General features: G+C 44.7%; 1 protein-coding gene across 3 annotated transcripts in view; it reads left to right on the top strand.

The window, feature by feature from the left end:
- BST1 (bone marrow stromal cell antigen 1) overlaps positions 1–17193 on the top strand; it is a 31626-nt gene extending 14433 nt beyond the window's left edge. Inside the window, exons 7-9 of one of the 3 annotated variants that reach the window (XM_023253289.2) lie at positions 1369–1455; positions 5050–5109; positions 15959–17193. In XM_023253289.2, coding sequence (XP_023109057.2) covers positions 1369–1455; positions 5050–5109; positions 15959–16064 — 253 coding nt within the window. In that variant the 3' untranslated portion in view covers positions 16065–17193. Of the gene's footprint in view, positions 1–1368; positions 1456–5049; positions 5110–5187; positions 5514–15958 lie in introns of those variants that run through there. The other 2 variants (XM_023253290.2, XM_023253291.2) reach the window with 2 other exon arrangements.
- The last annotated feature ends 2955 nt before the right edge of the window (positions 17194–20148 follow it).

Here is a 20148-nt window from a genome sequence, read left to right as displayed (position 1 = left end):
GTTGCATAGAAAACAGTGCATGTTATTTGCCTTACTTCTGTGGGAAGTTGCCTCTTGTCGGGAAATTTTGCTTCCTTGTTATTTTAACGTTTCTCTCAGAGAAAGCTTGCCCTTCGAACCTGCTTTTAGTGAGATAAGGAAATTGCAAATGATGACCTGGCCTGAAATAATCCTGTCTTTTCTTTTGCTGACAACTTCCTCGTCACACCCTCCTGCCCACACAAAAGCTTTCCACCTTGTGCAACTCCTCAGGGCGCCGTCTGTTTCCTAGAAGGGTCTATTCCTGAATTGTTGAATGAAGCCAATTAGATTTTCAGATTTACTCAGTTGAATGTTTGCTCTTTAACGCTGTGGAAGAGCCTTAAAATGCATTCAAAACCGTGGTGCCAGAAAACCTACTTTCAGGAATTTATGCGAAGGAAATAAGTAATTCAAGATGGGTGTGAAAAGGAAGCTTCGACAGGGTTCATTTTAGTGTGACATCAGCCTTGAGCATCAACAAGAGGGGACTGGTTTTATGAATCATGTCCTGATGATGACGGCGATCATGCTGGAATTAAAGAAGTATATATACACACTTCAACAGACACGGGCCAAGGCACACTACAAACTGCATTGGACAGCAGAAGGCTATTGTTATACTTAAAAAGTCTCTGGGGCGCCTTGGTGGCTCAGTCCCTTAAGCGTCCAACTTCGGCTCAGGTCACGATCTCATAGTCTGTGGGTTCGAGCCCCACATTGGGCTCTATGCTGACAGCTCGGAGCCTGGAGCCTCCTTCGGATTCTGTGTCTCCCCTTCTCTCTGCCCTTCCCACGTTCATGCTCTGTCTCTGTTTCTCAATAGTAAATAAACGTTAAAAAAAATTAAAAAAAAAAAAGTCTCATGGGAATGAATGCATTTCAAAGATTGAGAACGGTATACAACAAAATGTTAACCACAGTTATCTCTAGCGATGTGCGATTGGGGTGATTTTTTTTTCTCTATGGGTTTATTTGCATTTATAATAATTTTTGGTTTGTATGTTCTTGCTTTCATTTAAAACATACTGTATGGGACACAAGTCGCCAGCATTCTGGGGACCTGGGGCTCTGCCCTAAGGTGTGTTGCTGGGGGGAGGGCTGCGGAGTGCCCTGTGACCACTACCATGTGCCAGGGCAGGTCCCCCCACCCCCACCCCCCCCTCAGCTGGACCCACCAAGACAGGTTCTCAGCGTTCAGCTTTCTAGGGTGCAGCATGTTTTCCCATATTCCCTCAGAGTGGAGACTAACCCAGGAAGCACGTGGTCATGGGACATGGTAATTCACCCAGAAACAACTTCCTTCTTCCTCCTTTAATTTTATTTATATTCTATGTTTTTGTATTTTAGGGAATCCTGTGGAGAAGGCAGTGTGAAAATCCTGGAAGAGAGACTGGAGAAAATGGGCTTTCAGTACCGCTGTATTAATGATCACCTGTAGGTGGTATATCCTAATCAGTGCACAATTTCCAGGGCAGAGCGGTGATTTTGGAGGGCAAGGGGCCCTTGGAAAGGGTTCTGCTGGGATCAGCGCTGAGGGCCCCTGGACTGTGCCTTCTGGGTTGTCACTGGACACGAGGGCTGAGGGTGCCTTCTGGCCAGACCTCTGCCTGGGTCCCACCCACTTTTGTCCAGAGTCTTTAAGAAAAGATGCTTCAAGGGGATACGTGGGTGGCCGAGTCAGTTGAGGTTCTGACTCTTGATTTCCGCTCAGGTCGTGATCCTGGGGTCGTGGGATTAAGCCCTGTGTTGGGCTTGGGCTCCACGATGAGTGTTGGACCTGCTTAAGGTTCTCTCTCTTCTCCTGCCTGTCTCCAGCATGCGTGCATGCTCTCTCTCTGTCTCAAAAAAAAAAAAAAAAAAAAAATGCTTCAAGGACAGACAGTAAAGTCCTGTTTCCTGGCTGCTGGTCCCATTTCCCCTCCCTTGCTTACAGCAATGGTGAGTCGCCCAAGGACAGGCACTGTGGTCCTGGCATTTGTGGATGCCATGGGTCCTTGCCTAAAATAGGTGCTAAGGTGGGTTTGTTTGAGGTACTTACAGATAGACCTTGACAGTGGACCGATAGGAAAATAGTAACAGCTACCATGTACTGAGCACATTGTAGGCTAAGCACTTTACGTATTTACATATTGCCTGAGGGCTTTCCTGATTCTTGGAAGTTTAGATAAGCTTGGCTGAAACCCTGATACCTGTTGGAAACCCTCTCCTGGACCGGGAGTACTTGCCTTGCTGCTTCCTGCTTTTCTCTGCCTCACTGCCGAAGTCTGCAGCCCTGCTCGGTTCCTCGGGGCCGAAGGCCAACACTGCAAGGCCTTAGTGGCTTTCCCCCAAATTGGCAAGGGTGGCAATTACATCTGCGGTCTTGGCCAGGCCCCACGACCATCCGTCTGGCTCTACTGTACCATACCTTCTCCGTGGCTCTGGGGGCTGGGTAATCGTCCCCACCGAGCAGAGCCCACGGGAAATGTGGGCTGCCCTCCGCTTTCCCAGAGAAGGAGCCCCACAGCTTGAAGCTGTCCCAGTGTACTCATCTGTTATTGTTAACGCTCTCAGGAAACTCAAAAGTTAGGTGTTGCCATCTTCTATTAAAACAATGTCCTCTTTTTGGGGAAATATAAACTATGTACGGGAAAATGCACAAGCCCTAAGTACACGGTTGAATGAATTTTCACAAGTTTCACACGCACCTGTCTAGATCGAGAAACAATATAACCAGCACCCCAGAGTCTCCCCACCTGCCCACAATAGTAGCCTCTGTCTAGACTTGTGGTGGATTCGTTTTGTTTGTTGTTAAGCTTTATATAAACACCCGCTTTCCATGGAGGGATAAATTAAGGGTCAGAGAAATTAAATAAGTTTTGCAAGGTCACTACTCTGTGGCAGAGCTGAGTTTTGAACCTAGCATTCTATGGCTTTGAAGTATGCTCTTTTCTTTCTATGAGAGGACTCTTTCTTTCTTTCTTTCTTTCTTTCTTTCTTTCTTTCTTTCATTTTTTAATTTATTATTATTTATTCTTGAGAAAGAGAGTGCAAGCAGGGGAGGGGCAGAGTGAGAGGTAGAATCTCAAGGAAGTGCCACACTATCAGGGCAGAGCCCGACGTGGGGCTTAAGCCCATGAAACTGTGAGATCATGACCTGAGCTGAAATCTAGAGTTGGATGCTTAACCGACTGAGCCACCCAGGAGCCCCTCTGCTATAAGACCCTTCCTTTCTTAAAGCACCAGATTTTATTTTATTTATTTTTAATGTTTTTGTTCAAATTGCAGTCAGTTAACATACCATGTAATCTTAGTTTCAGGTGTACAATATAGTGATTCAACACTTCGATAGAGCGCCCAGTGCTCATCACAACAAGAAAGCACCAGATTTTTGTATATTTTTCTTGAAAGGCAGTTTTTGTTTTTTGTTTTGTTTTTGTTTTTTTTTTTTACTAAAACTGCTCAATGATGGAGAATATTGTGCCAAAAAGTTCCACATGTGAGACCACTTTGCTTTGGCCCAGAACTCCCTCGAGGAAGTTGTCTTTGTAAGACGTCAGGCCACGTATGGTGACCCAGGCCAGAGCCCAAGGTCTCCTTCCCTGCGCACAGCTGTCCTCAGGGACTTAGCCTGCTGTCACTTGCCCTAGTGTTGTCCCCACTGATGCTGGCCTTCAGGGCTCTTCCCTTGCAAGCCTGGGTCAGCTCCCCTTCTCCCACTTCTTTACTGCCCACGGGCTCTTGTGTTAAGGTGGGGTTTTGTTTTGCTCCCGGGGCACAGGGGAGGTAACAGAAGGCTTACTGCAGGAGAGTCACAAAGGGTAACAAACCAAACTCCAACCCAGATGTAACTGAGAACCTGCCCCATAAAATTCAGGTGATGTTGTCCTCTGTCCTGTGGCAGACGGAAGTTCTCCCCAAGATTCTTGCCAATTCTGGCCACATCTTCTCTTGTCATAGCCTCTCTTGACTCCTGGTTGCTTTCTGTGAGCGCTGTCTTGGGCCAGACTCAGTGAAACTCAATGACTTTGGAGTGGGGGGCATGAAGCCACAGCAATAAACTACGGTCATAGCAAATAGCTGTGTATCGTAGACTTTACTGGAAAGTAGGCAAGCCTTGGGGAGCAGTAGAGCGCACACACATTTCCTGTTTCTCCAAAGTCCCTTCCAGCCACCTGGCCAGGGAGGGAGCCCCTGTTGGCCTGACTCCTACCTAGTGTGCCCTGTGCTCCTGTTACCCGGCTTCTCTCTTCACTACTGCTTTCCCTGCCCTCCTGGGACTCCACGTCTCCTCCCTCTACTCGCGGAGCCAGTCAGCTTTCTTTGTTGCTGGAGCCTGGGCAAAGGCCATCACCCGTGTGCTTCAAGGCCAACTTTCTGGCCAAAGAACTTATCAAGAGGATTTTCCAGGCAAGACTGTACATGCTTGCTTGGGTGGTTCCGCGCTTGGGCTCTGGGGTGAGCCTGCAGGGTTCGCATTCAGCTCACATTCCGCCCTATAGCCCTTAGTGTGTGTTCTTGGGCCAGTTACTCTGATCAGCTTTCTCACCTGTAAACTGGAGATGGTATTAATACCTGCTCTGTTTGGTCTTTGTGAGGATTAAATGGCAAAGTCTATATAGAAAATCTCATCGGGGCTTCTTGGTGGCTCAGTCGGTGAAGCGTGCGACATCGGCTCAGGTCATGATCTCGCGGTTCGTGAGTTCGAGCCCTGCGGCGGGCTCTGCGCTGACAGCTCAGATCCTGGAGCCTGCTTTGGATTCCATGTCTCCCTGTCTCTCTGTTCCTCCCCTGTTCGCACTCTGTGTGTGCTATTTCTCTCTCAGCAATAAATAAAGAGTAAAACAATTAAAAACAAATAAAAAAAATCCATCATCAAATTTCTTGGTATGTAGTAAGTGCCTAATAAATGCTGGCTAATGTTTTTAAAAACAAACAGTTGTGTTTGGTGAGAGACTTTGTATCCCTGGTACTTTCCAGGCATACCGTATATGTTTGATGAGTGAGAGTCATTTAATCCCTTACATATTATTTCTTTTCATTCTGTAGACCAGTGAAGCTCTTAATGTGCGTGGACCACAGCACTCATCCTGACTGTGCCTTAAACTCGTAAGTAGCTGTCCTGCCCCGACCTCCTTGCCTCCCCAAGATAAGCGGGACTGTTTATAGACCACTGATGAATTGCAGTATGATTTTACACACGCGCCCTAGAACATGTGGCTGCGGAGGGAGTCCTGTGCTTCTGCGCTGAGCGGCTCGGGCTCTCTGAGCGGCTAAGGTGGTGCAGGTTTGATGAACACCTGCCCAGGTGAGCTGAAGTCCATACCATCCGTTCTTCCATCTGTAAGGGGAAAAGAGTACTCTGGCTGCTGCACATTGTGCTGTGTGCGTCACATGGAATATTTTGTCCATTTTGGGGCGCCTGGGTGGCTCGGTTGGTTGAGCGTCCCACTTGGGCTCAGGTCGTGATCTCGCGGCCCGTGGGTTCGAGCCCCGCGTCGGGCTCTGTGCTGACAACTCGGAGCCTGGAGCCCGCTTTGGGTTCTGTGTCTCCCTCTCTCTCTGCCCCTCCCCTGTTCGTGGTCTGTCTGTCTGTCTCTCTCTCAAAGATGAATAAACGTTAAAAAACATTAAAAAAAAAGAATATTTTGTTCAGTTTCATAACTAGTCCATTAGAAAGAGAGAAACAGCCAGGCAGGCAGAAGGAGAGAGAAGGACTGCTCACCATCTCCACAGAGCTCTTGTCTCCTTCATTTAGTAAGAGAACCCTCGCATTTCAGTTGGGCTCACGGCTGCCAAGAGCAGCGAGCGTGTTTCCTGGCTTCCCTTTGCGCTGCGGTGGGGCGATGGGTGCGACTCCACTTGAAAGGAAGGGCCCTGTCTTCCCTGTGTGCGTTCCTGCTGCCCCGTGGATGGACCTGGGCCACGCGGTGGGGACCGTCCTCCGCCGGGCGCGCAGAGCCGCACAATGGGGGAGGCTGGGCGCTCCCGACCGTGGAGCTGCCGTGTCCGCCCCGGACTGTTCCTGGGAGGGAAGTAACAAGCGGACCCACCATGACAGCATGTGACCCTGGAGCTGACCCCTCGGAGGAGGCATGCAGTTTTCTCATCCTCTCATGAAAGAGCAAGAATGTCCTATGATCCTGGGTCCTCACTTGCTTCACGTGGAAAGGACACCCACCGTCCTGTCCACGCTGCTCAAAGACCTTCAAGGTTCCTGTGGCCGATCCAGACTTCTAGTCTGGCCTTCCGGGTCCTTCACACTCTTTCTACGCACACCACCCCCCAACTTCTCACCGGGAACTTTCCTGCCCACAGACCGCAGACAGTGAGCCTTTGGGCTGCGGTAAGAGCACTGCGCTTGGAGTCCCATAGCCTGAGGTGGGCGGTTTTCTCAGGCCCCAAACGAAAAATAATGGAAACCACCTCGCAGGTTTGTCGTGGAGATTGAAGAAAGCAACGGGTGTATTAGCCCCCCACCTCCTTTCTAGACAGGACACTGGAAAGACTCTTAAAGAGCCAGGCCTGGGCACAGGGCCCAGGTTCCTCAAGTTCAAGTAGGAAGTGCATCGGTCGAAATTCTTGTCTACAAGCATCACACATCAGCTCCAGGTAGTTCAGCAGAAATGGGATGTATTCAAAGATTTTAAGGCACCACACAGAATCTTCCTGTGAGAGCCGGGGAAGCGGGACCGGAGGCCAGGCCGAAGTCTGACCCAGAACTGCCGGAAGGGAGCCTGTGTGGGTACACACAGCTCAGAGAGTACCTGTGCTCACACCTGGGTGCTTCTACAATCTCTGCCACTGCAGCCTCAGAGCGCTGGTGCCTTAGGCATCCTCATGGTTAGAACAGTTTACTTGTTAAGCTTATTTATTTTGAGAGAAAGAGAGAGTGTGAGTGGGGGAGGGGCAGAGAGAGAGGGAGAGGGAATCCCAGTGCACTCAGCAGAACCCAGTGTGGGGCTTGATCTCATGAACCATGAGATCACGCCCCGAGCCGAAATCAAGAGGTAGACGCTAGCCAAATGAGCCACCCAGGTGCCCCTAGACTAGACGTTGGGGGACCCTGCTGTCTCAATCCACTGTGCTCCAATGGGGACAGCTGGTTGGCAGAGTTTGGTCATGTGTCTGTACGCTAACTGCAGGGCAGGGTGGGAAAGTGAGTATCTGCTTTAAATCCAGCCTCGTGGCTTTAAATCTCACCTATATGCTGGTGCCTCCGGAATGAATGTCTCTAGGTCCTGTACGGAACGCCATGCTTGCATATTTAACAGTCTACTCAGTGTTTCCACTTGGATGGTCTAATAGGTATTTCAATCTCAACACATCCCAAACCGAACTGAGTTTACCTGGCCCGGTAGGCTGAATCATGGCGCCTAACGATACCCAGTTGTCATCCTTGGAATCTGTGACTGTCACCTTGTATGGCAAAGGGACTTTTCAGATGTGATTACGTTGAGGATCTTGAGATGGGGAGACTATCCTTGGTTATCCAGGTGGACCCTAAATAGAATCACAAGTGTCCTTATGAGGGGGAGGCAGAGGGAGATTCGGTGCACAACACAAGCAGGCAGTGTGATCATGGAAGCAGAGATTGGACTGTGCACCTTATTTATTTATCTATTTATTTCTTTATTTATTTATTGAGAGTGCAAGTGAGCAAGGGGCAGAGAGAGAGGAGAGAGAAGTGGGGCTCACCTGCAGCGGGGCAAGGCTCCAGCTCACCCGATGTGGGGCTCGAACGCACAAACCGTGAGATCATGACCCGAGGTGAAGTCAGATGCTTAACTGACTGAGCCACCCAGGCGCCCCTGGAAGGGTGTACTTTAAAAGCAGAAAAGGGCAGGGGAACCGATTCTTCCTTCAGGAGCCTCTCCGGAACGAAGGAGCCCCACTGACACCTTGACTTTAGTGTGGTGAGACTGGTTTCTGACTTCCGGCCTTCAGAACTGTAAGAGAGTAAATGTGTGTTGTTTTAAGCCACTGATTGATTTATTGCAGTGGCAACAGGAAACTAAGAGACCTCTAAACTTGGTCTACCCAGAGTCTTCCTGGTCTCAATTGATGGCAATGCCCAGCTCTCCCCAAATCCCCAAATGCCCGTTCCAGAAATCTTGGAGCTGTTTTTGATTCCTTCCCTTCTCTCATGCTTTACCAGAAAATTCCACTGGTTCAACCTACAGATTGATGGAGTATGCAGTCACCTACCAGAACCAGCCTGGCCAGCAGTCAGCTAGATTACCTAGCGGGCCCTAATGAGCCTTCTTGCTTCCACCTTGTCCCATCCTTCATGGCCTGTTTGAGGCCCAGCTGCCATTTTAATTGTTTATTAGGGAAACTTCCAGAAGTTCACAAAGTATAGAGTGTAGTTCTGTAACTATTCAGTCATGGGACTCGTTGGCTCACAACTCTGCAGTCACTCCCACATCGCTCAGAGTAAGAGCCAAACAGCCTGCTCTGGCCCAGTTCTCTCCAGCTTCTTCCTTACTCCCTTCTCCTTTCTGTGCCTCAGAGTGGCCTCCTGGAACATCCCAGGTGCATTCCTGCCCCAGGACCTTTACCTGCACTGTTCCCTCTGCCTGGAAGTCCTTCCCCTAGCTGTCAATGGGCTAACTCACCTGCTGTATTAGCTTGTATCTCACCTCCAGGAAGTTATCCTGACCTCGGTATTTTAAATTACAGCCTGCACCATGGACTGGCTCTGTGAAACCCCTCCTGTGGCTCTATTTCTCTTTTTTATGATGTTTATCAGCTTCTGAGTTATTTGCTCATTAACTTTATTCTTTTTTTTACACACTTTTTTTCTTAAAGTTTACTTATTTTGAGAGAGAGAGAGAGAGAGCAAGAGAGAGTGTGTGTGCAAGTGGGGGAGAGGCAGAGAGAGAGAATCCCAGGCAGGCTCCACACTGTCAGTGCAAACTCACAAATGATGAGACCATGACCTGAGCTACAGTTGGGTGCTTAACCGTCTGAGCCACCCAGGTGCCTAAGTTTATTCTTTACTGCCTACCTTCCACCTGTTAGCACATAAGCCCCAGAAGGACAGAGACTTTTACCTGTTTTGTTCACTGATGGATGTTTCCCAAGAGATTAGCATGGAGCCTGCAACCTGGTAGGCACTTAGGAGAGGGGGTGGGGGGGAGAGAGAGAGAGAGAGAGAGAGAGAAAGAAAGAAAGAGAAAGAAAAGAAAGAAATAAAAGAAGAAAGAGAGGGAGAGAAAGAAAGAAAAGTGAGAGAGAGAAAGAAAGAAAGAAAAAAGAGGGAGAAAGAAAGAAAAAAGAGAAAGGGAGAGACAAAGAAAGAAAGAGAAAGAAAGAAAAGAGAGGGAGAAAGAAAAAAGAAAGGGAGAGAAAGAAAGGAGAGAGGGAAAGAAAGAAAAGAGAAAGAAAGGAAAGAGGGAGAAGGAAAAAGAGAGAAAGGAAGAAAAGAGAAAAGAAAGAAAGAGGAAGAAAGGAGAGAAGAAATAAAAGAAAGAAAGGAAAAAAAGAAGAGAGAGAAAGAAAGAAAGAAAGAAAGAAAAGAAATAAAAGAAGAAAGAGAGGGAGAGAAAGAAAGTGAGAGAGAGAAAGAAAAAAGAGAAAGGGAGAAAGAAAGAAAAAAGAAAGGGAGAGACAAAGAAAGAGAAAGAAAGAAAGAAAAGAGAGAGTGGGAAAGAAAAAAAGAAAGAGAAAGAAAGAGGGAAAGAAAGAAAAGAGAGAAAGGAAAGAGAGGGAGAAAGAAAAAGGGAGAGAGAAAGGAAGAAAAGAGAGAAAAGAAAGAAAGAGGAAGAAAGGAGAGAAGAAATAAAAGAAAGAGAAAGGAAAAAAAGAAGATAAAGAAAGAAAGAAAGAAAGAAAGAAAGAAAGAAAGAAAGAAAGAAAGAGAAAGAAAGAAAGAAAGGGATTGGTTTCCTCTCTGTGGAAGCACGTGTTTGAGACAATGTCTCAATCCAGCCAGGTAGCCAAAAGGAATGACAGGTGTCCTAGGAAGTTGGAGACATGCCTGGTGGTAGCAAATGTGTAAGTTCCAGATTTCGATTGCAAGAAACAGAAACCGATGGTTCACTTAGGCGGAGAAAAGGGGAATAAGGTTGTGGGAGGATTTCGTGGCCTGGGCAACCCAGTTTGCTGGGGACTTCAAAAGGCCTGGCCGCGTAGGCTCCTTAGTGTTACAGTGTAACTCGGGTCTTTACGGTTTTACTCCCTGTTTCCTTAAGGAGATTATCAACTTTATACAGTTACAGATCATGTAAAGTTTCTTTTTATAAAACCACTGGGCCCTCCACTGCCATCCTGAAAGAGGCAAGTGGTGCCACCCTGGCACCCCGTGCCTCAGTTTACCTCCTCTGCACTTTGTGCATCCTCTGCAGGATGTGCCGGGTGACTGAGGGTGGCTCTCCTTACCTCTCCCAGGCCTTTCTGAGGACTTTGGGTGTGTCAGGCTTCCAGTGCGGCAGTCTGGGGTCATCATCTTGCCTCCTGATCACGTTCCTGGAAGGTGGGCAATTTGATCCCCATCAATGATGCTGAGGGGGCTAAGTGATCTCTTAGAGTCATTCAGGACTGGCTAGAGCCACGCACAGAATGCAAGTTCGTGTGTCAAATCCTTGTTTTTTCCACCAAACCACACTGCCTCAAAATGTCCCTGTGGTTCATATCATAGCAGATAAGGAAGGATTTTAAAAAAAATGTTTATTTTTAAGAGAGAGAGTGAGGGGGAAGGGGCAGAGAGAGAGACAGGATCCAAAGTGAGCTCTGTGCTGAGAGCGGAGAGCCTGATGTGGGGCTTGAACTCTCAAAAGTATGAGATCACGACCTGAGCCGAAGTCAGACGTTTAACCAACTGAGCCACAAGCACGCCAGGAAGGGGCTTATAGTCCCTGATCTGTTCTTTACTTTGTTTGGGCATTCTTTCAGTGATTGTTGAATAGATTTATTTATGACAGTTCTTTCCCAGTTCCACTGAATGTCAAGAATAAAACCCTCTTGGCACTTGCACCCCCATGTTTATAGCAGCACTATCAACAATAGCCAAAGTATGGAAAGAGCCCAAATGTCCATCGGTGGGTGAATGGATAAAGTAGATGTGGTATATATGTAGAATGGAGTATTACTCGGCAGTCAAAAAGAATGAAATCTTGCCATTTGCAACTATGTGGATGAAACTGGAGGGTATTATGCTAAGCGAAATTAGTCAGAGAAAGACATATATGACTTCACTCATATAAGGACTTTAAGGTACAAAACAGATGATCATAAGGGAAGGGAAGCAAAAATAATATAAAAACAGGGAGGGGGACAAAACAGAAGAGACACTTAAATATGGAGAACAAACAGAGGGTTACTGGAGGGGTGGGAGGGGGAGGGGCTAAATGGGTAAGGGGCACTAAGGAATCTACTCCTGAAAACATTGTTGCACTAGATGCTAACTAACTCGGATGTAAATTAAAAAAATAAATAATAATAAAAAAACCCAAACCCTCTTTCACTCGTTGCCAGATTTTCCTCCACTCTCATTGCCCCGGAAGGAATTTTACTGATCTCTTTTTTAAACAACTTCACTAAGAATATTGATGGATAATTTGCAAGAGATGATCCCCAAATGGCAAATACGGAGAATGAGTTCCTCCTTGTAGTAATAATGAGATATAATTTTTTTAATGTTTATTTGTTTTGAGAGAGCACAAGTCGGGGAGGGGTAGAGGGAGAAGGGGACAGAGGATCCTAAGTGGATTCTGCGCTAAGAGCAGTGAGCCCGATGTGGGGCTCCAACTCACGAACTGAATGGCAAGATTATGACCTGAGCTGAAGTTGGATGCTCAACCGACTGAGCCGCCCAGGTGCCCCAAATGAGATACAGATTTCATGAGGTGCAATTTTCACCACAATGTCTTTGACATACAGTGGAAAAAATATTTTAAAGATGTTATTAAATGCTTGATGCCATTATAAGTTTGTAAATTGCTTTGGGAGAAAAATTTGACAATATGTATCAGGCATTATAAAAATATTCATAATCTTTGACCTTAAGTCAGACCTTAGGGTACTTCTGGTACCCTCTTCTAAAGAAATGATTCAGAATGTGGGCACAACCTCTATGCTCAGAGATGTTCACCAAAGCATTCTTTATAATACTGAATCAGAGGTAGATATCCAATGAGAAGTGAATGGTTACATCAAAGGGTTACATTTACTGGAATAGAATGTAGACATTGTATGTAGATTCTATCTCCGTAAAGCTGGGTGGGGGAAACAGTGATAGGATGATCATACAGCAATATGGAGAAATTCTCATGAACAATTTCTCATGAAAAAATATGTAGAAAACAATCTTGTAGACTCCAGTATTGGCCAAAAATTCAGCACAATGACAATACAGGATTGGTGAGGAAATGAGAAAACAGACATACTTATGTTATTGAAATAAGGACTCCTTGTATCAATCGAGGTCAAGGAGAAACATCAAAAGTCTCATCTTGGTCGGAATTCTCCAAAATGCATTGTCCCTCTTCCGCCCACACACCCTAGGACACAGAAGTGGGAAATCCAAGCTCAACTTGCTTTGGAATAGTGGAACAAAGGACTTTTAATCTACAAAGGTTTAGAACGGAATATATAGCTGTTAATATAAATCCAACTCATATTATTAATAGTTTTGTGGAAAGTTGGGGCGCCTGGGTGGCTAGGTTGGTTGAACATTCGACTACAGCTCAGGTCATGATCTCATGGTTCATGGGTTTGAGCCCCATGTCAGGGTCTGTGCTGACGGCTCAGAGCCTGGAGCTTGCTTCGGATTCTGTCTCCCTCTCTCTTTGTCCCTCCCTTCCTCAAGCTCTGTCTTTCTCTCTCCAAGATAAATCAACATTAAAAAAAAAAATAGTTTTGTGGTAAGTTTAGGAAGAACTTGCATTTTTTGGTATTTAATTAAATTTGCAGCATTTTAGAGAATTTAGCATATAAAAATAGCCCTGTGATTCCAAATATGTATGTAACTATTAAATAACTGATTGTAGACTTGGGTTTTTAATGTTGAAAGTTATAAGAGATTCTACTAAGTTTTTAGCCAAAATTGGAATGTTTAAGAGAATTAAGATGAAATTTTATACCTTTATTAGATTTACTAGAATCAAGTGTTTGAGAAGGTGTTACTCATTTAAAGTCACTTGAAGTATTTAAAAAAATGTAACATTTAAAAAAGATAAGTTTAAAATAATTTAGTCTAAAATAACTTGAGTTAAAAATATTCAAGGAAATTTGATTAAGTATGAAATCCCCTTAAAACTTATTGTCAGGGGCACCTGGCTGGCTTAATCTGTAGAGCATGTGACTTTGGATGTTGGGATAGTGAGTTCGAGCCCCATGTTGGGCACAGAGATCACTTTTTATTTTTTAATTAATTAATTTATTTAAAAAATTTAATGATTTATTTATTTTTGAGAGAGAGAGAGAAAGAGAGAGAGCATGAGCAAGGGAGGGGCAGAGAGAGAGGGAGACACAGAATCGGAAGCAGGCTCCAGGCTCTGAGCTGTCCACACAGAGCCTGATGCAGGGCTCGAACCCATGCACCATGAGATCGTAACCTGAGCCGAAGTCAGACGCTCAGCTGACTGAGCCACCCAGGCACCCCAAGATTACTTAAAAAAAAAGAGTTATTACCAGAGGTCCCTAGGTTTTTTTGTTTTGTTTTAAAAGTAAGCTTTAGGCCCAATGTGAGGCTTGAACTCATGACCTCGACATCCAGAGTTGTGTACTGAGCCCACCAGGCGCCCCCCGCCTAGGTTTTTAAACAGAAAAATATGACTCGTGAGTCAACTAGAAAAATGTTTGGAGAAATAAGGTGTTTGAATTTATAAGCTTAATAGCTAGAATTAATTTTTAAAACGAAAGTAATTGCAAATAGTGTTTTTTCTTTGCATAAAAATTGCCCTCCAGCACAACCTCATGTGGACAGGAAAAGTTTAAGTTGTGACAAATCAATGCCTAGAACATGAACCCAGTCGTGAAAAGCAAAGGAAAACTACGTGTTTCTGTGTGTGCGTGATAATGGATGTCAGTGATGAAACGGTCTAAGGAGATGAGCTCCAAATTGCTACCAGTGGTTACTTCTAGAAAAGGCAGTGAGAACTGAAAAAGGGTGGAGACTCTTATTATGACTATGTTTAGTTCTGTAATATTTTATTTTCCTAAAAGAATAAAAATAAGTATACCCTTGGATTCGTTTATTATTGTAAAGAAAAAAAAAATAATTTTGACTAAAGTCTGAAACGTTAACTGAATCAGAAGTGCAATTGTAGTAAATGTCCAGCAGGGGGAGCCCTAGTACAAACTTGTGGCTGCTTGAGGTTCCTTTTTTCCATTTTTATTAATTTGTTTTTTATTTGAGTGTAGTTGACACACAATGTTACATTAGTTTCAGGTGTACAATATAGTGATTAGACAGGCTTATCCATTATGCTATGCTCATCCCAAGTATAACTACCATCTGTTAGCATATAACACTATTACAGTATCATTAAATTCTCTATGCTTTTCTTCCTTCCTTCCTTCCTTCCTTCCTTCCTTTTTCTTTCTTTCTTTCTTTCTTTCTTTCTTTCTTTCTTTCTTTCTTTCTTTCTTTCTTTCTTTCTTTCTTTCTTTCTTTCTTTTCTTTCTTTCTTTCTTCTTGTGACTTATTCATTCCATAACTGGAAGTCTGTATCTTCCACTCCCCTTCATCCATTTTGCCCATTCTCCCACTCTCCTCCCCTCTGGCAACCATCAGTTTGTTCTCTGTATTTACAGGTCTGATTCTACTTTTTGTTTGTTTATTCATTTGTTTTTTTTTTCTTTTAGATTTACATATAACTGAATCATATGCTATTTGTCTTTCATAGTCTGAATTATTTCACTTAGCATAATACCCTCTAGGTCCATCTATGTTGTTGCAAATGCTAAAAATTGCATCCTTTCTTGTGGCTGTGTAATAGTCCTGTGTGTGTCTGCATGAGCACGTGTGTGTGTGTGTGTGTGTGTGTGAATACCACGTCTCCCTTATCCATTCATCCATCAATAGGTTGCTTCCATATCTTGCTATTATAAATAATGCTGCAATAAACATTAGTGAATGAGGGGTGACCAGCACTCAGATGGAGTCCCAAATCATGGGATAAATTTCCAAGCCAACATTCGATGGTTTCATGATTTAAAAAGATGTATCTTTGAATTGGTTTTTAAAAATTCAGTAATTTCTGTTTTAAAAAATCAAGTCAGTGGTCAGACTCTATTTGCTATGACAAGTCCATGTTTTGTTTATGTATTTATTTTTGAGAGAGAGAGAGAGAGAGAGAGAGAGAGAGCAAGGGAGGGGCAGAAAGAGAGGGATAGAGAATCCCAAGCAGGTTCTGTGTAGAGCTCGACGCAGGGCTCAAACCCATGAACTGTGACATCATGACCTGAACTGAAGACGGATGCTCAGCCAACTGAGCCACTCAGGAGCCCTGACCAGAGTCCATTTTTTTTGGCCGGGTCCTCTCTTGGTGTCTTTAAGTCAAGATACGTTTTTCCACGCCAGTTAAACTCTGACAATGTAGTCGATCAGTAGGGAAGTTGGCTAGGTTTATGGTATATCCATACAGTAAGAATTCATCCATGAGGAAGAATGAATTAACTCATATGTACAATATAGAAGTATGTCCAAAATATGATGTTAGGGGGAAAAAAATTACAGGTTGCATTTGTACTCAGATGAAAGGGTGTGTGAAGGTGTGTGTGGGAACATGTGTAATGTATGCATACGTGTTACGTTCCTGGGAAGACAGTTCAAACCGCCAGCAATGATTCTCTGTGGAAAGCAAGAATGGGGGAGTCGAAGGCACTTTTACTCGTCACTTGTTAACTTTCTGCACTATTTCAATTTTTTTTGCAGCATGCATGTATATTTTTGACAGTAGGCGTTGCACACCAATACTGAAATTTTCTCTCTTTCCTTTTTAATTTGCAGAGCAGTAACCTCCACTCGAAAAGAAGCCCCACCCCTCTGTGCAGAACATGGTGCCAGCCTCTTCATTCCTTTCTTAGTGGTTCTGGCTTCAGTTATTCAACCGTGACTGGAAGCCCAGCTGTGCTGCCCTACCATCCCCCAGCCCTGAAACCCGCCCTTGCACATTCCTCCATCTTGTTCTGTGCATACCAGGTGGTTCCACTGTCTAAAGAAGCTTCCTTCTGGGAAAAAATGTTAATGTTTTCAATGATACACAAGCTCGGGATTTCAGAGACAAGAAATTGGTCTAGTTCTACTTAGCAGGTTAAAATTGCTGCATTAGAATGAAAGCAAGTTATTAGTTTCTTGTGTCATACTGTATAAAGCATTGGGACCCAGACTATTGTTACATAATAAAATATTTTTAGAAAATTCTAGTAGAATTAGATTTTATATTTTTTCTGAATTTTCCTATATCCCCTGTGGGGCACACTGCTTGCTTATTGATAGCTTAAGATATATATACACTCTATAAATGTATATATATTTGACGTGCAAAGATTTATGAATAAAGGTGTTCACTTAATGGTTATGTATAATGGGGAGGAGAAACTCATAATGTCCAATAATGGGGAACTGTTTTCATATGGTTTGGTTTATCTGTTGGTTAGAATCGCGTTCCACTGGTAAAAGTCATGTTTACCAATCCAAATGTCCTTCAGCTGGTGAACGGATGGGCTCACTGTGGTACATCTATACAATACTCAGCAACACTCTCTATATAGTCAGAAAGAAAATGTTACATGAGTAACACTCAGATGTGCTAATACAAGAAGCCAGACCCATAGGCGACATACTGTATCATTCTACTTATATGACATTCTGGAAAAGGCAACACTGTAGGAAAGGAGAATAGATCAGTGGGAGCAAAGGGTTAGGACTAGGGGGAGGGGGTAACTACAAAGGGGTAGTGTGAGGGAATTTTGGGAGAGAAACTGTTCTGTATCTTGATTGTGGTAGTGAATCTATGTCTTTGTCAACACTTAGAACCGTATATCAAAAAGAGTAAATTTCACTGTGTGTAGCTGAAATGTTTTCAAAGAACATTTAATGATATAGCGAAATGTCAACAATAAGTACAAGAAGTGAGATATAAAACCTTCTAAAATATAATACAAATTTAACAAATTCTATTATGATATGCATATTGTAAACGAATGAAAGAAAAAGTAATAAACTCAAAGGCAGAGCAATTATCTCTGGGTGGTGGTCTTATCAGCGATTCCTATTTTTGACTTTGGCGTTTTCGTGTTTTTCGGATGTCCTCTAATGAGTATGTGTTACTTTTATAATCAGAAAGGGAGAAATCCACACACATATACACACACACACGTATCATACGTGTGTGGTACTTTGACTTGACACAAAACATTTCCAGAAGACAAAAATAAAACCAAAAGCTTGTCACAGACACTTCTCTGTTCTCCTTATTCCTTTTCTTACCTAAAGCATGTGTGGGGGTTTCAGACATGAGAACTCCCTGGTTCTGATGCCCCGGTACCCAGAAACAGGCAGCGGGAGCTCTTTCACTTCCTGCAGGGCCTGTAAATCTCTGTAAGGGGGAAAAAAAGATTGTCCGAGGGCGGTAGAGCTGTTCCTCAAATGTGTAACCCTGAGCACAGGGCTCTTTCTCTCTTACCCCAGTGCCCCTCATCTCTAGGTGAGGCCCCCCTGGCAGTGCCTCTCCTCAGTTTTTGTGGACGCTTGACCAAATATTCCCTCTACAGTTGGAAAACTGAACAGCCTCATGATCACTGTGTATAACATAGACACACATAACAACCCCATGAATAGCTAAAGAGCATCTCAGACTGCCCTGGGCTGGCCTCATCTCTCTCCCTGGGAATGACGTCAAAGCCTCTTGACTAGTTCCCTCTGTCTCCCATCTCTTTCTCTCCTGTTTCCTTCTCTCCCACCGTTACCCCTCCCTCGTGGCATCCACCGGCTCATTGGCCCATTGCTGGTGATTTGGCAGGAGAGACCAGCTAACTTCCTTAACCACTGTCATCAGCTACCTTCATGATCATCACCATCATCATGACCATAGCTAGCATTTCATGAGTTCTTATCATCAGCCAGGCACTGTGGTAAATGCCTGAAAAATGATTTAATCATTCACATAGTTATCATTACTATCTCATTTTGCAGACAAGAAAACTGAGGCTTGACGCTTCCTCAAGGTCACAAGGCTAGTAAGTGGAAAGGAGTTTCTACAACCAGAGTTGGAGTGCTTGCCCATCTGCTGTACTAAATAAGATCCCACAAATGTTAAGGATCCCTAGATTCTGTTTCAGAACCATCTGAACGGACTCCTTTCTCAGTAGATTTCCAACCTTGCTATCCACGTATCGTCTTTGCTTTTGCTTTTCCCTTGCACTTTGACACAAAACAGTCTCTCTTTCTCCCAAACTGGACTTCTCTCCTGTCCATACTGGCACCTCTCTTGCTTGCCTCGGCATGTTTAACGACACCTGTCAGGGTAACATAATTTCTCACTTCCAAGGGCTGATGTTGTCATATCCCTACTCAAACCGCCTGAGCCTTGCAGGTGGAAATTAGACTTACAGTTACATGGAAACAAGAGTTTTCCATGCATATGAGCCTGGCTATTCCCAGTGCCCAGATTTCTATTTTAGTAGCTGCGGTCCCATGGGTTTTTTGAGAAACCTGGTGTGGGTGATTGAATTTGGGGGTGTTTTTTATTTTATTTTTTTTAATTTTTTTTCAACGTTTATTTATTTTTGGGACAGAGAGAGACAGAGCATGAACGGGGGAGGGGCAGAGAGAGAGGGAGACACAGAATCGGAAACAGGCTCCAGGCTCTGAGCCATCAGCCCAGAGCCTGACGCGGGGCTCGAACTCACGGACCGCGAGATGGTGACCTGGCTGAAGTCGGACGCTTAACCGACTGAGCCACCCAGGCGCCCTCTTTTTTATTTTTATATAAAGGTTAGCCACTTGTAGCCTTCGGCATACAATATCAGATCACGGATATCTTCCTTTAGCTTCAAAGGGGGTTGGCCAAACATTTGGCCAAGTTTTATATAAGAAGGCGGGGTGGGGGGAGAGAAAGGAAGGAAGGAAAGAAGGAAGACAAGAAGGAAGAAAGGAAATCTCTGGAGTGTTTCAAAATCCTGCCCCAGTTCCTGCACCGTGACAACCCATATCCTATGACAGGCAGTAGGGCATTGTTACAAGATCAGGCAGGATGAACAAGCTTGCCAGAGCAACTTTTCTTCTCATTGAGGCCTTGGAGTTTCATGATTTCTTCTTCCTTGTGTAGATTCCAGCGTGACACTCCCAAAATGAACTCTAAGAGGTTTCCAGACCTTACTAGATACTGTGTTATCAAGAATATCATTTTTGAGTTCCCCTCTTCCCATTATGTCTAGCAACGCTAGATTAGACAAGGGTTCAAACGATACAATCCTACCGGCCACAGAGGAGGGAGGAAGCAGAACTAGCCTCAAAGGCATGTGATCTGTGCAGGGGCCCAGGGACTCCTCCTCAGAAGGGCCCAGCTTGGTCTAATGCTCTTCTGTTTCTGTCTTTTAAATTTTAAATTTTTGAGCAAGGAACCTAGCATTTGCGCTGTTCACTGGGCCTTGCAAATCATGTGGCCGGGCCTGAGTGGAAGTAAAGTATTGCCAGACAAAGGGGGTTTTATTTTGTCTTAGGTGGCTCTGTTTCATAGACAAGAAACAGGACAATGGAGGCTCTGGCTCTGTCCCCTCTTGGAAAACAATGCCTCCAGACTTGACTACAGACCTCCAGCATAAAGGGTGAGGTCTAGCTCCTTTGGAGCACATTTCATACGCCTGGGGGCCTTCTCACCCTTTAAGTCCCACGTCTCCAAGAAAGAAGCTAGCAGTCTGCTTCCCCCTTTGCCCTTGAAGCCAGGATGCCGATACTTGATGTAAAGCTCACCAGTTGGATGCACGTGTTTGAGGCTTCCTTTCAGGGGACTTGCGGCCAAGGAGCCAGACTGTCCAGAGGAAAGGACAGTGGTGGGCGGGGTCCTAATGGTGACATCGCTGTTTCCGTCCAAGGTGACTGTGCCGGTGGTGGGCTCAGGATCTCTGCTGGGCAGTCGGACATGGTTAATTGGGGCTTGGTTCCGAGTTGCACAGTCTGGAAGCTTCATCCCCTGG

The sequence above is a fragment of the Felis catus genome, chromosome B1, assembly GCF_018350175.1.
Source record: "Felis catus isolate Fca126 chromosome B1, F.catus_Fca126_mat1.0, whole genome shotgun sequence".
In the NCBI taxonomy this organism is placed as follows: domain Eukaryota; kingdom Metazoa; phylum Chordata; class Mammalia; order Carnivora; family Felidae; genus Felis; species Felis catus.
The sequence above is the reverse complement of the archived record's forward strand: the minus strand, read 5'-3'. Positions and strand labels throughout refer to the sequence as shown.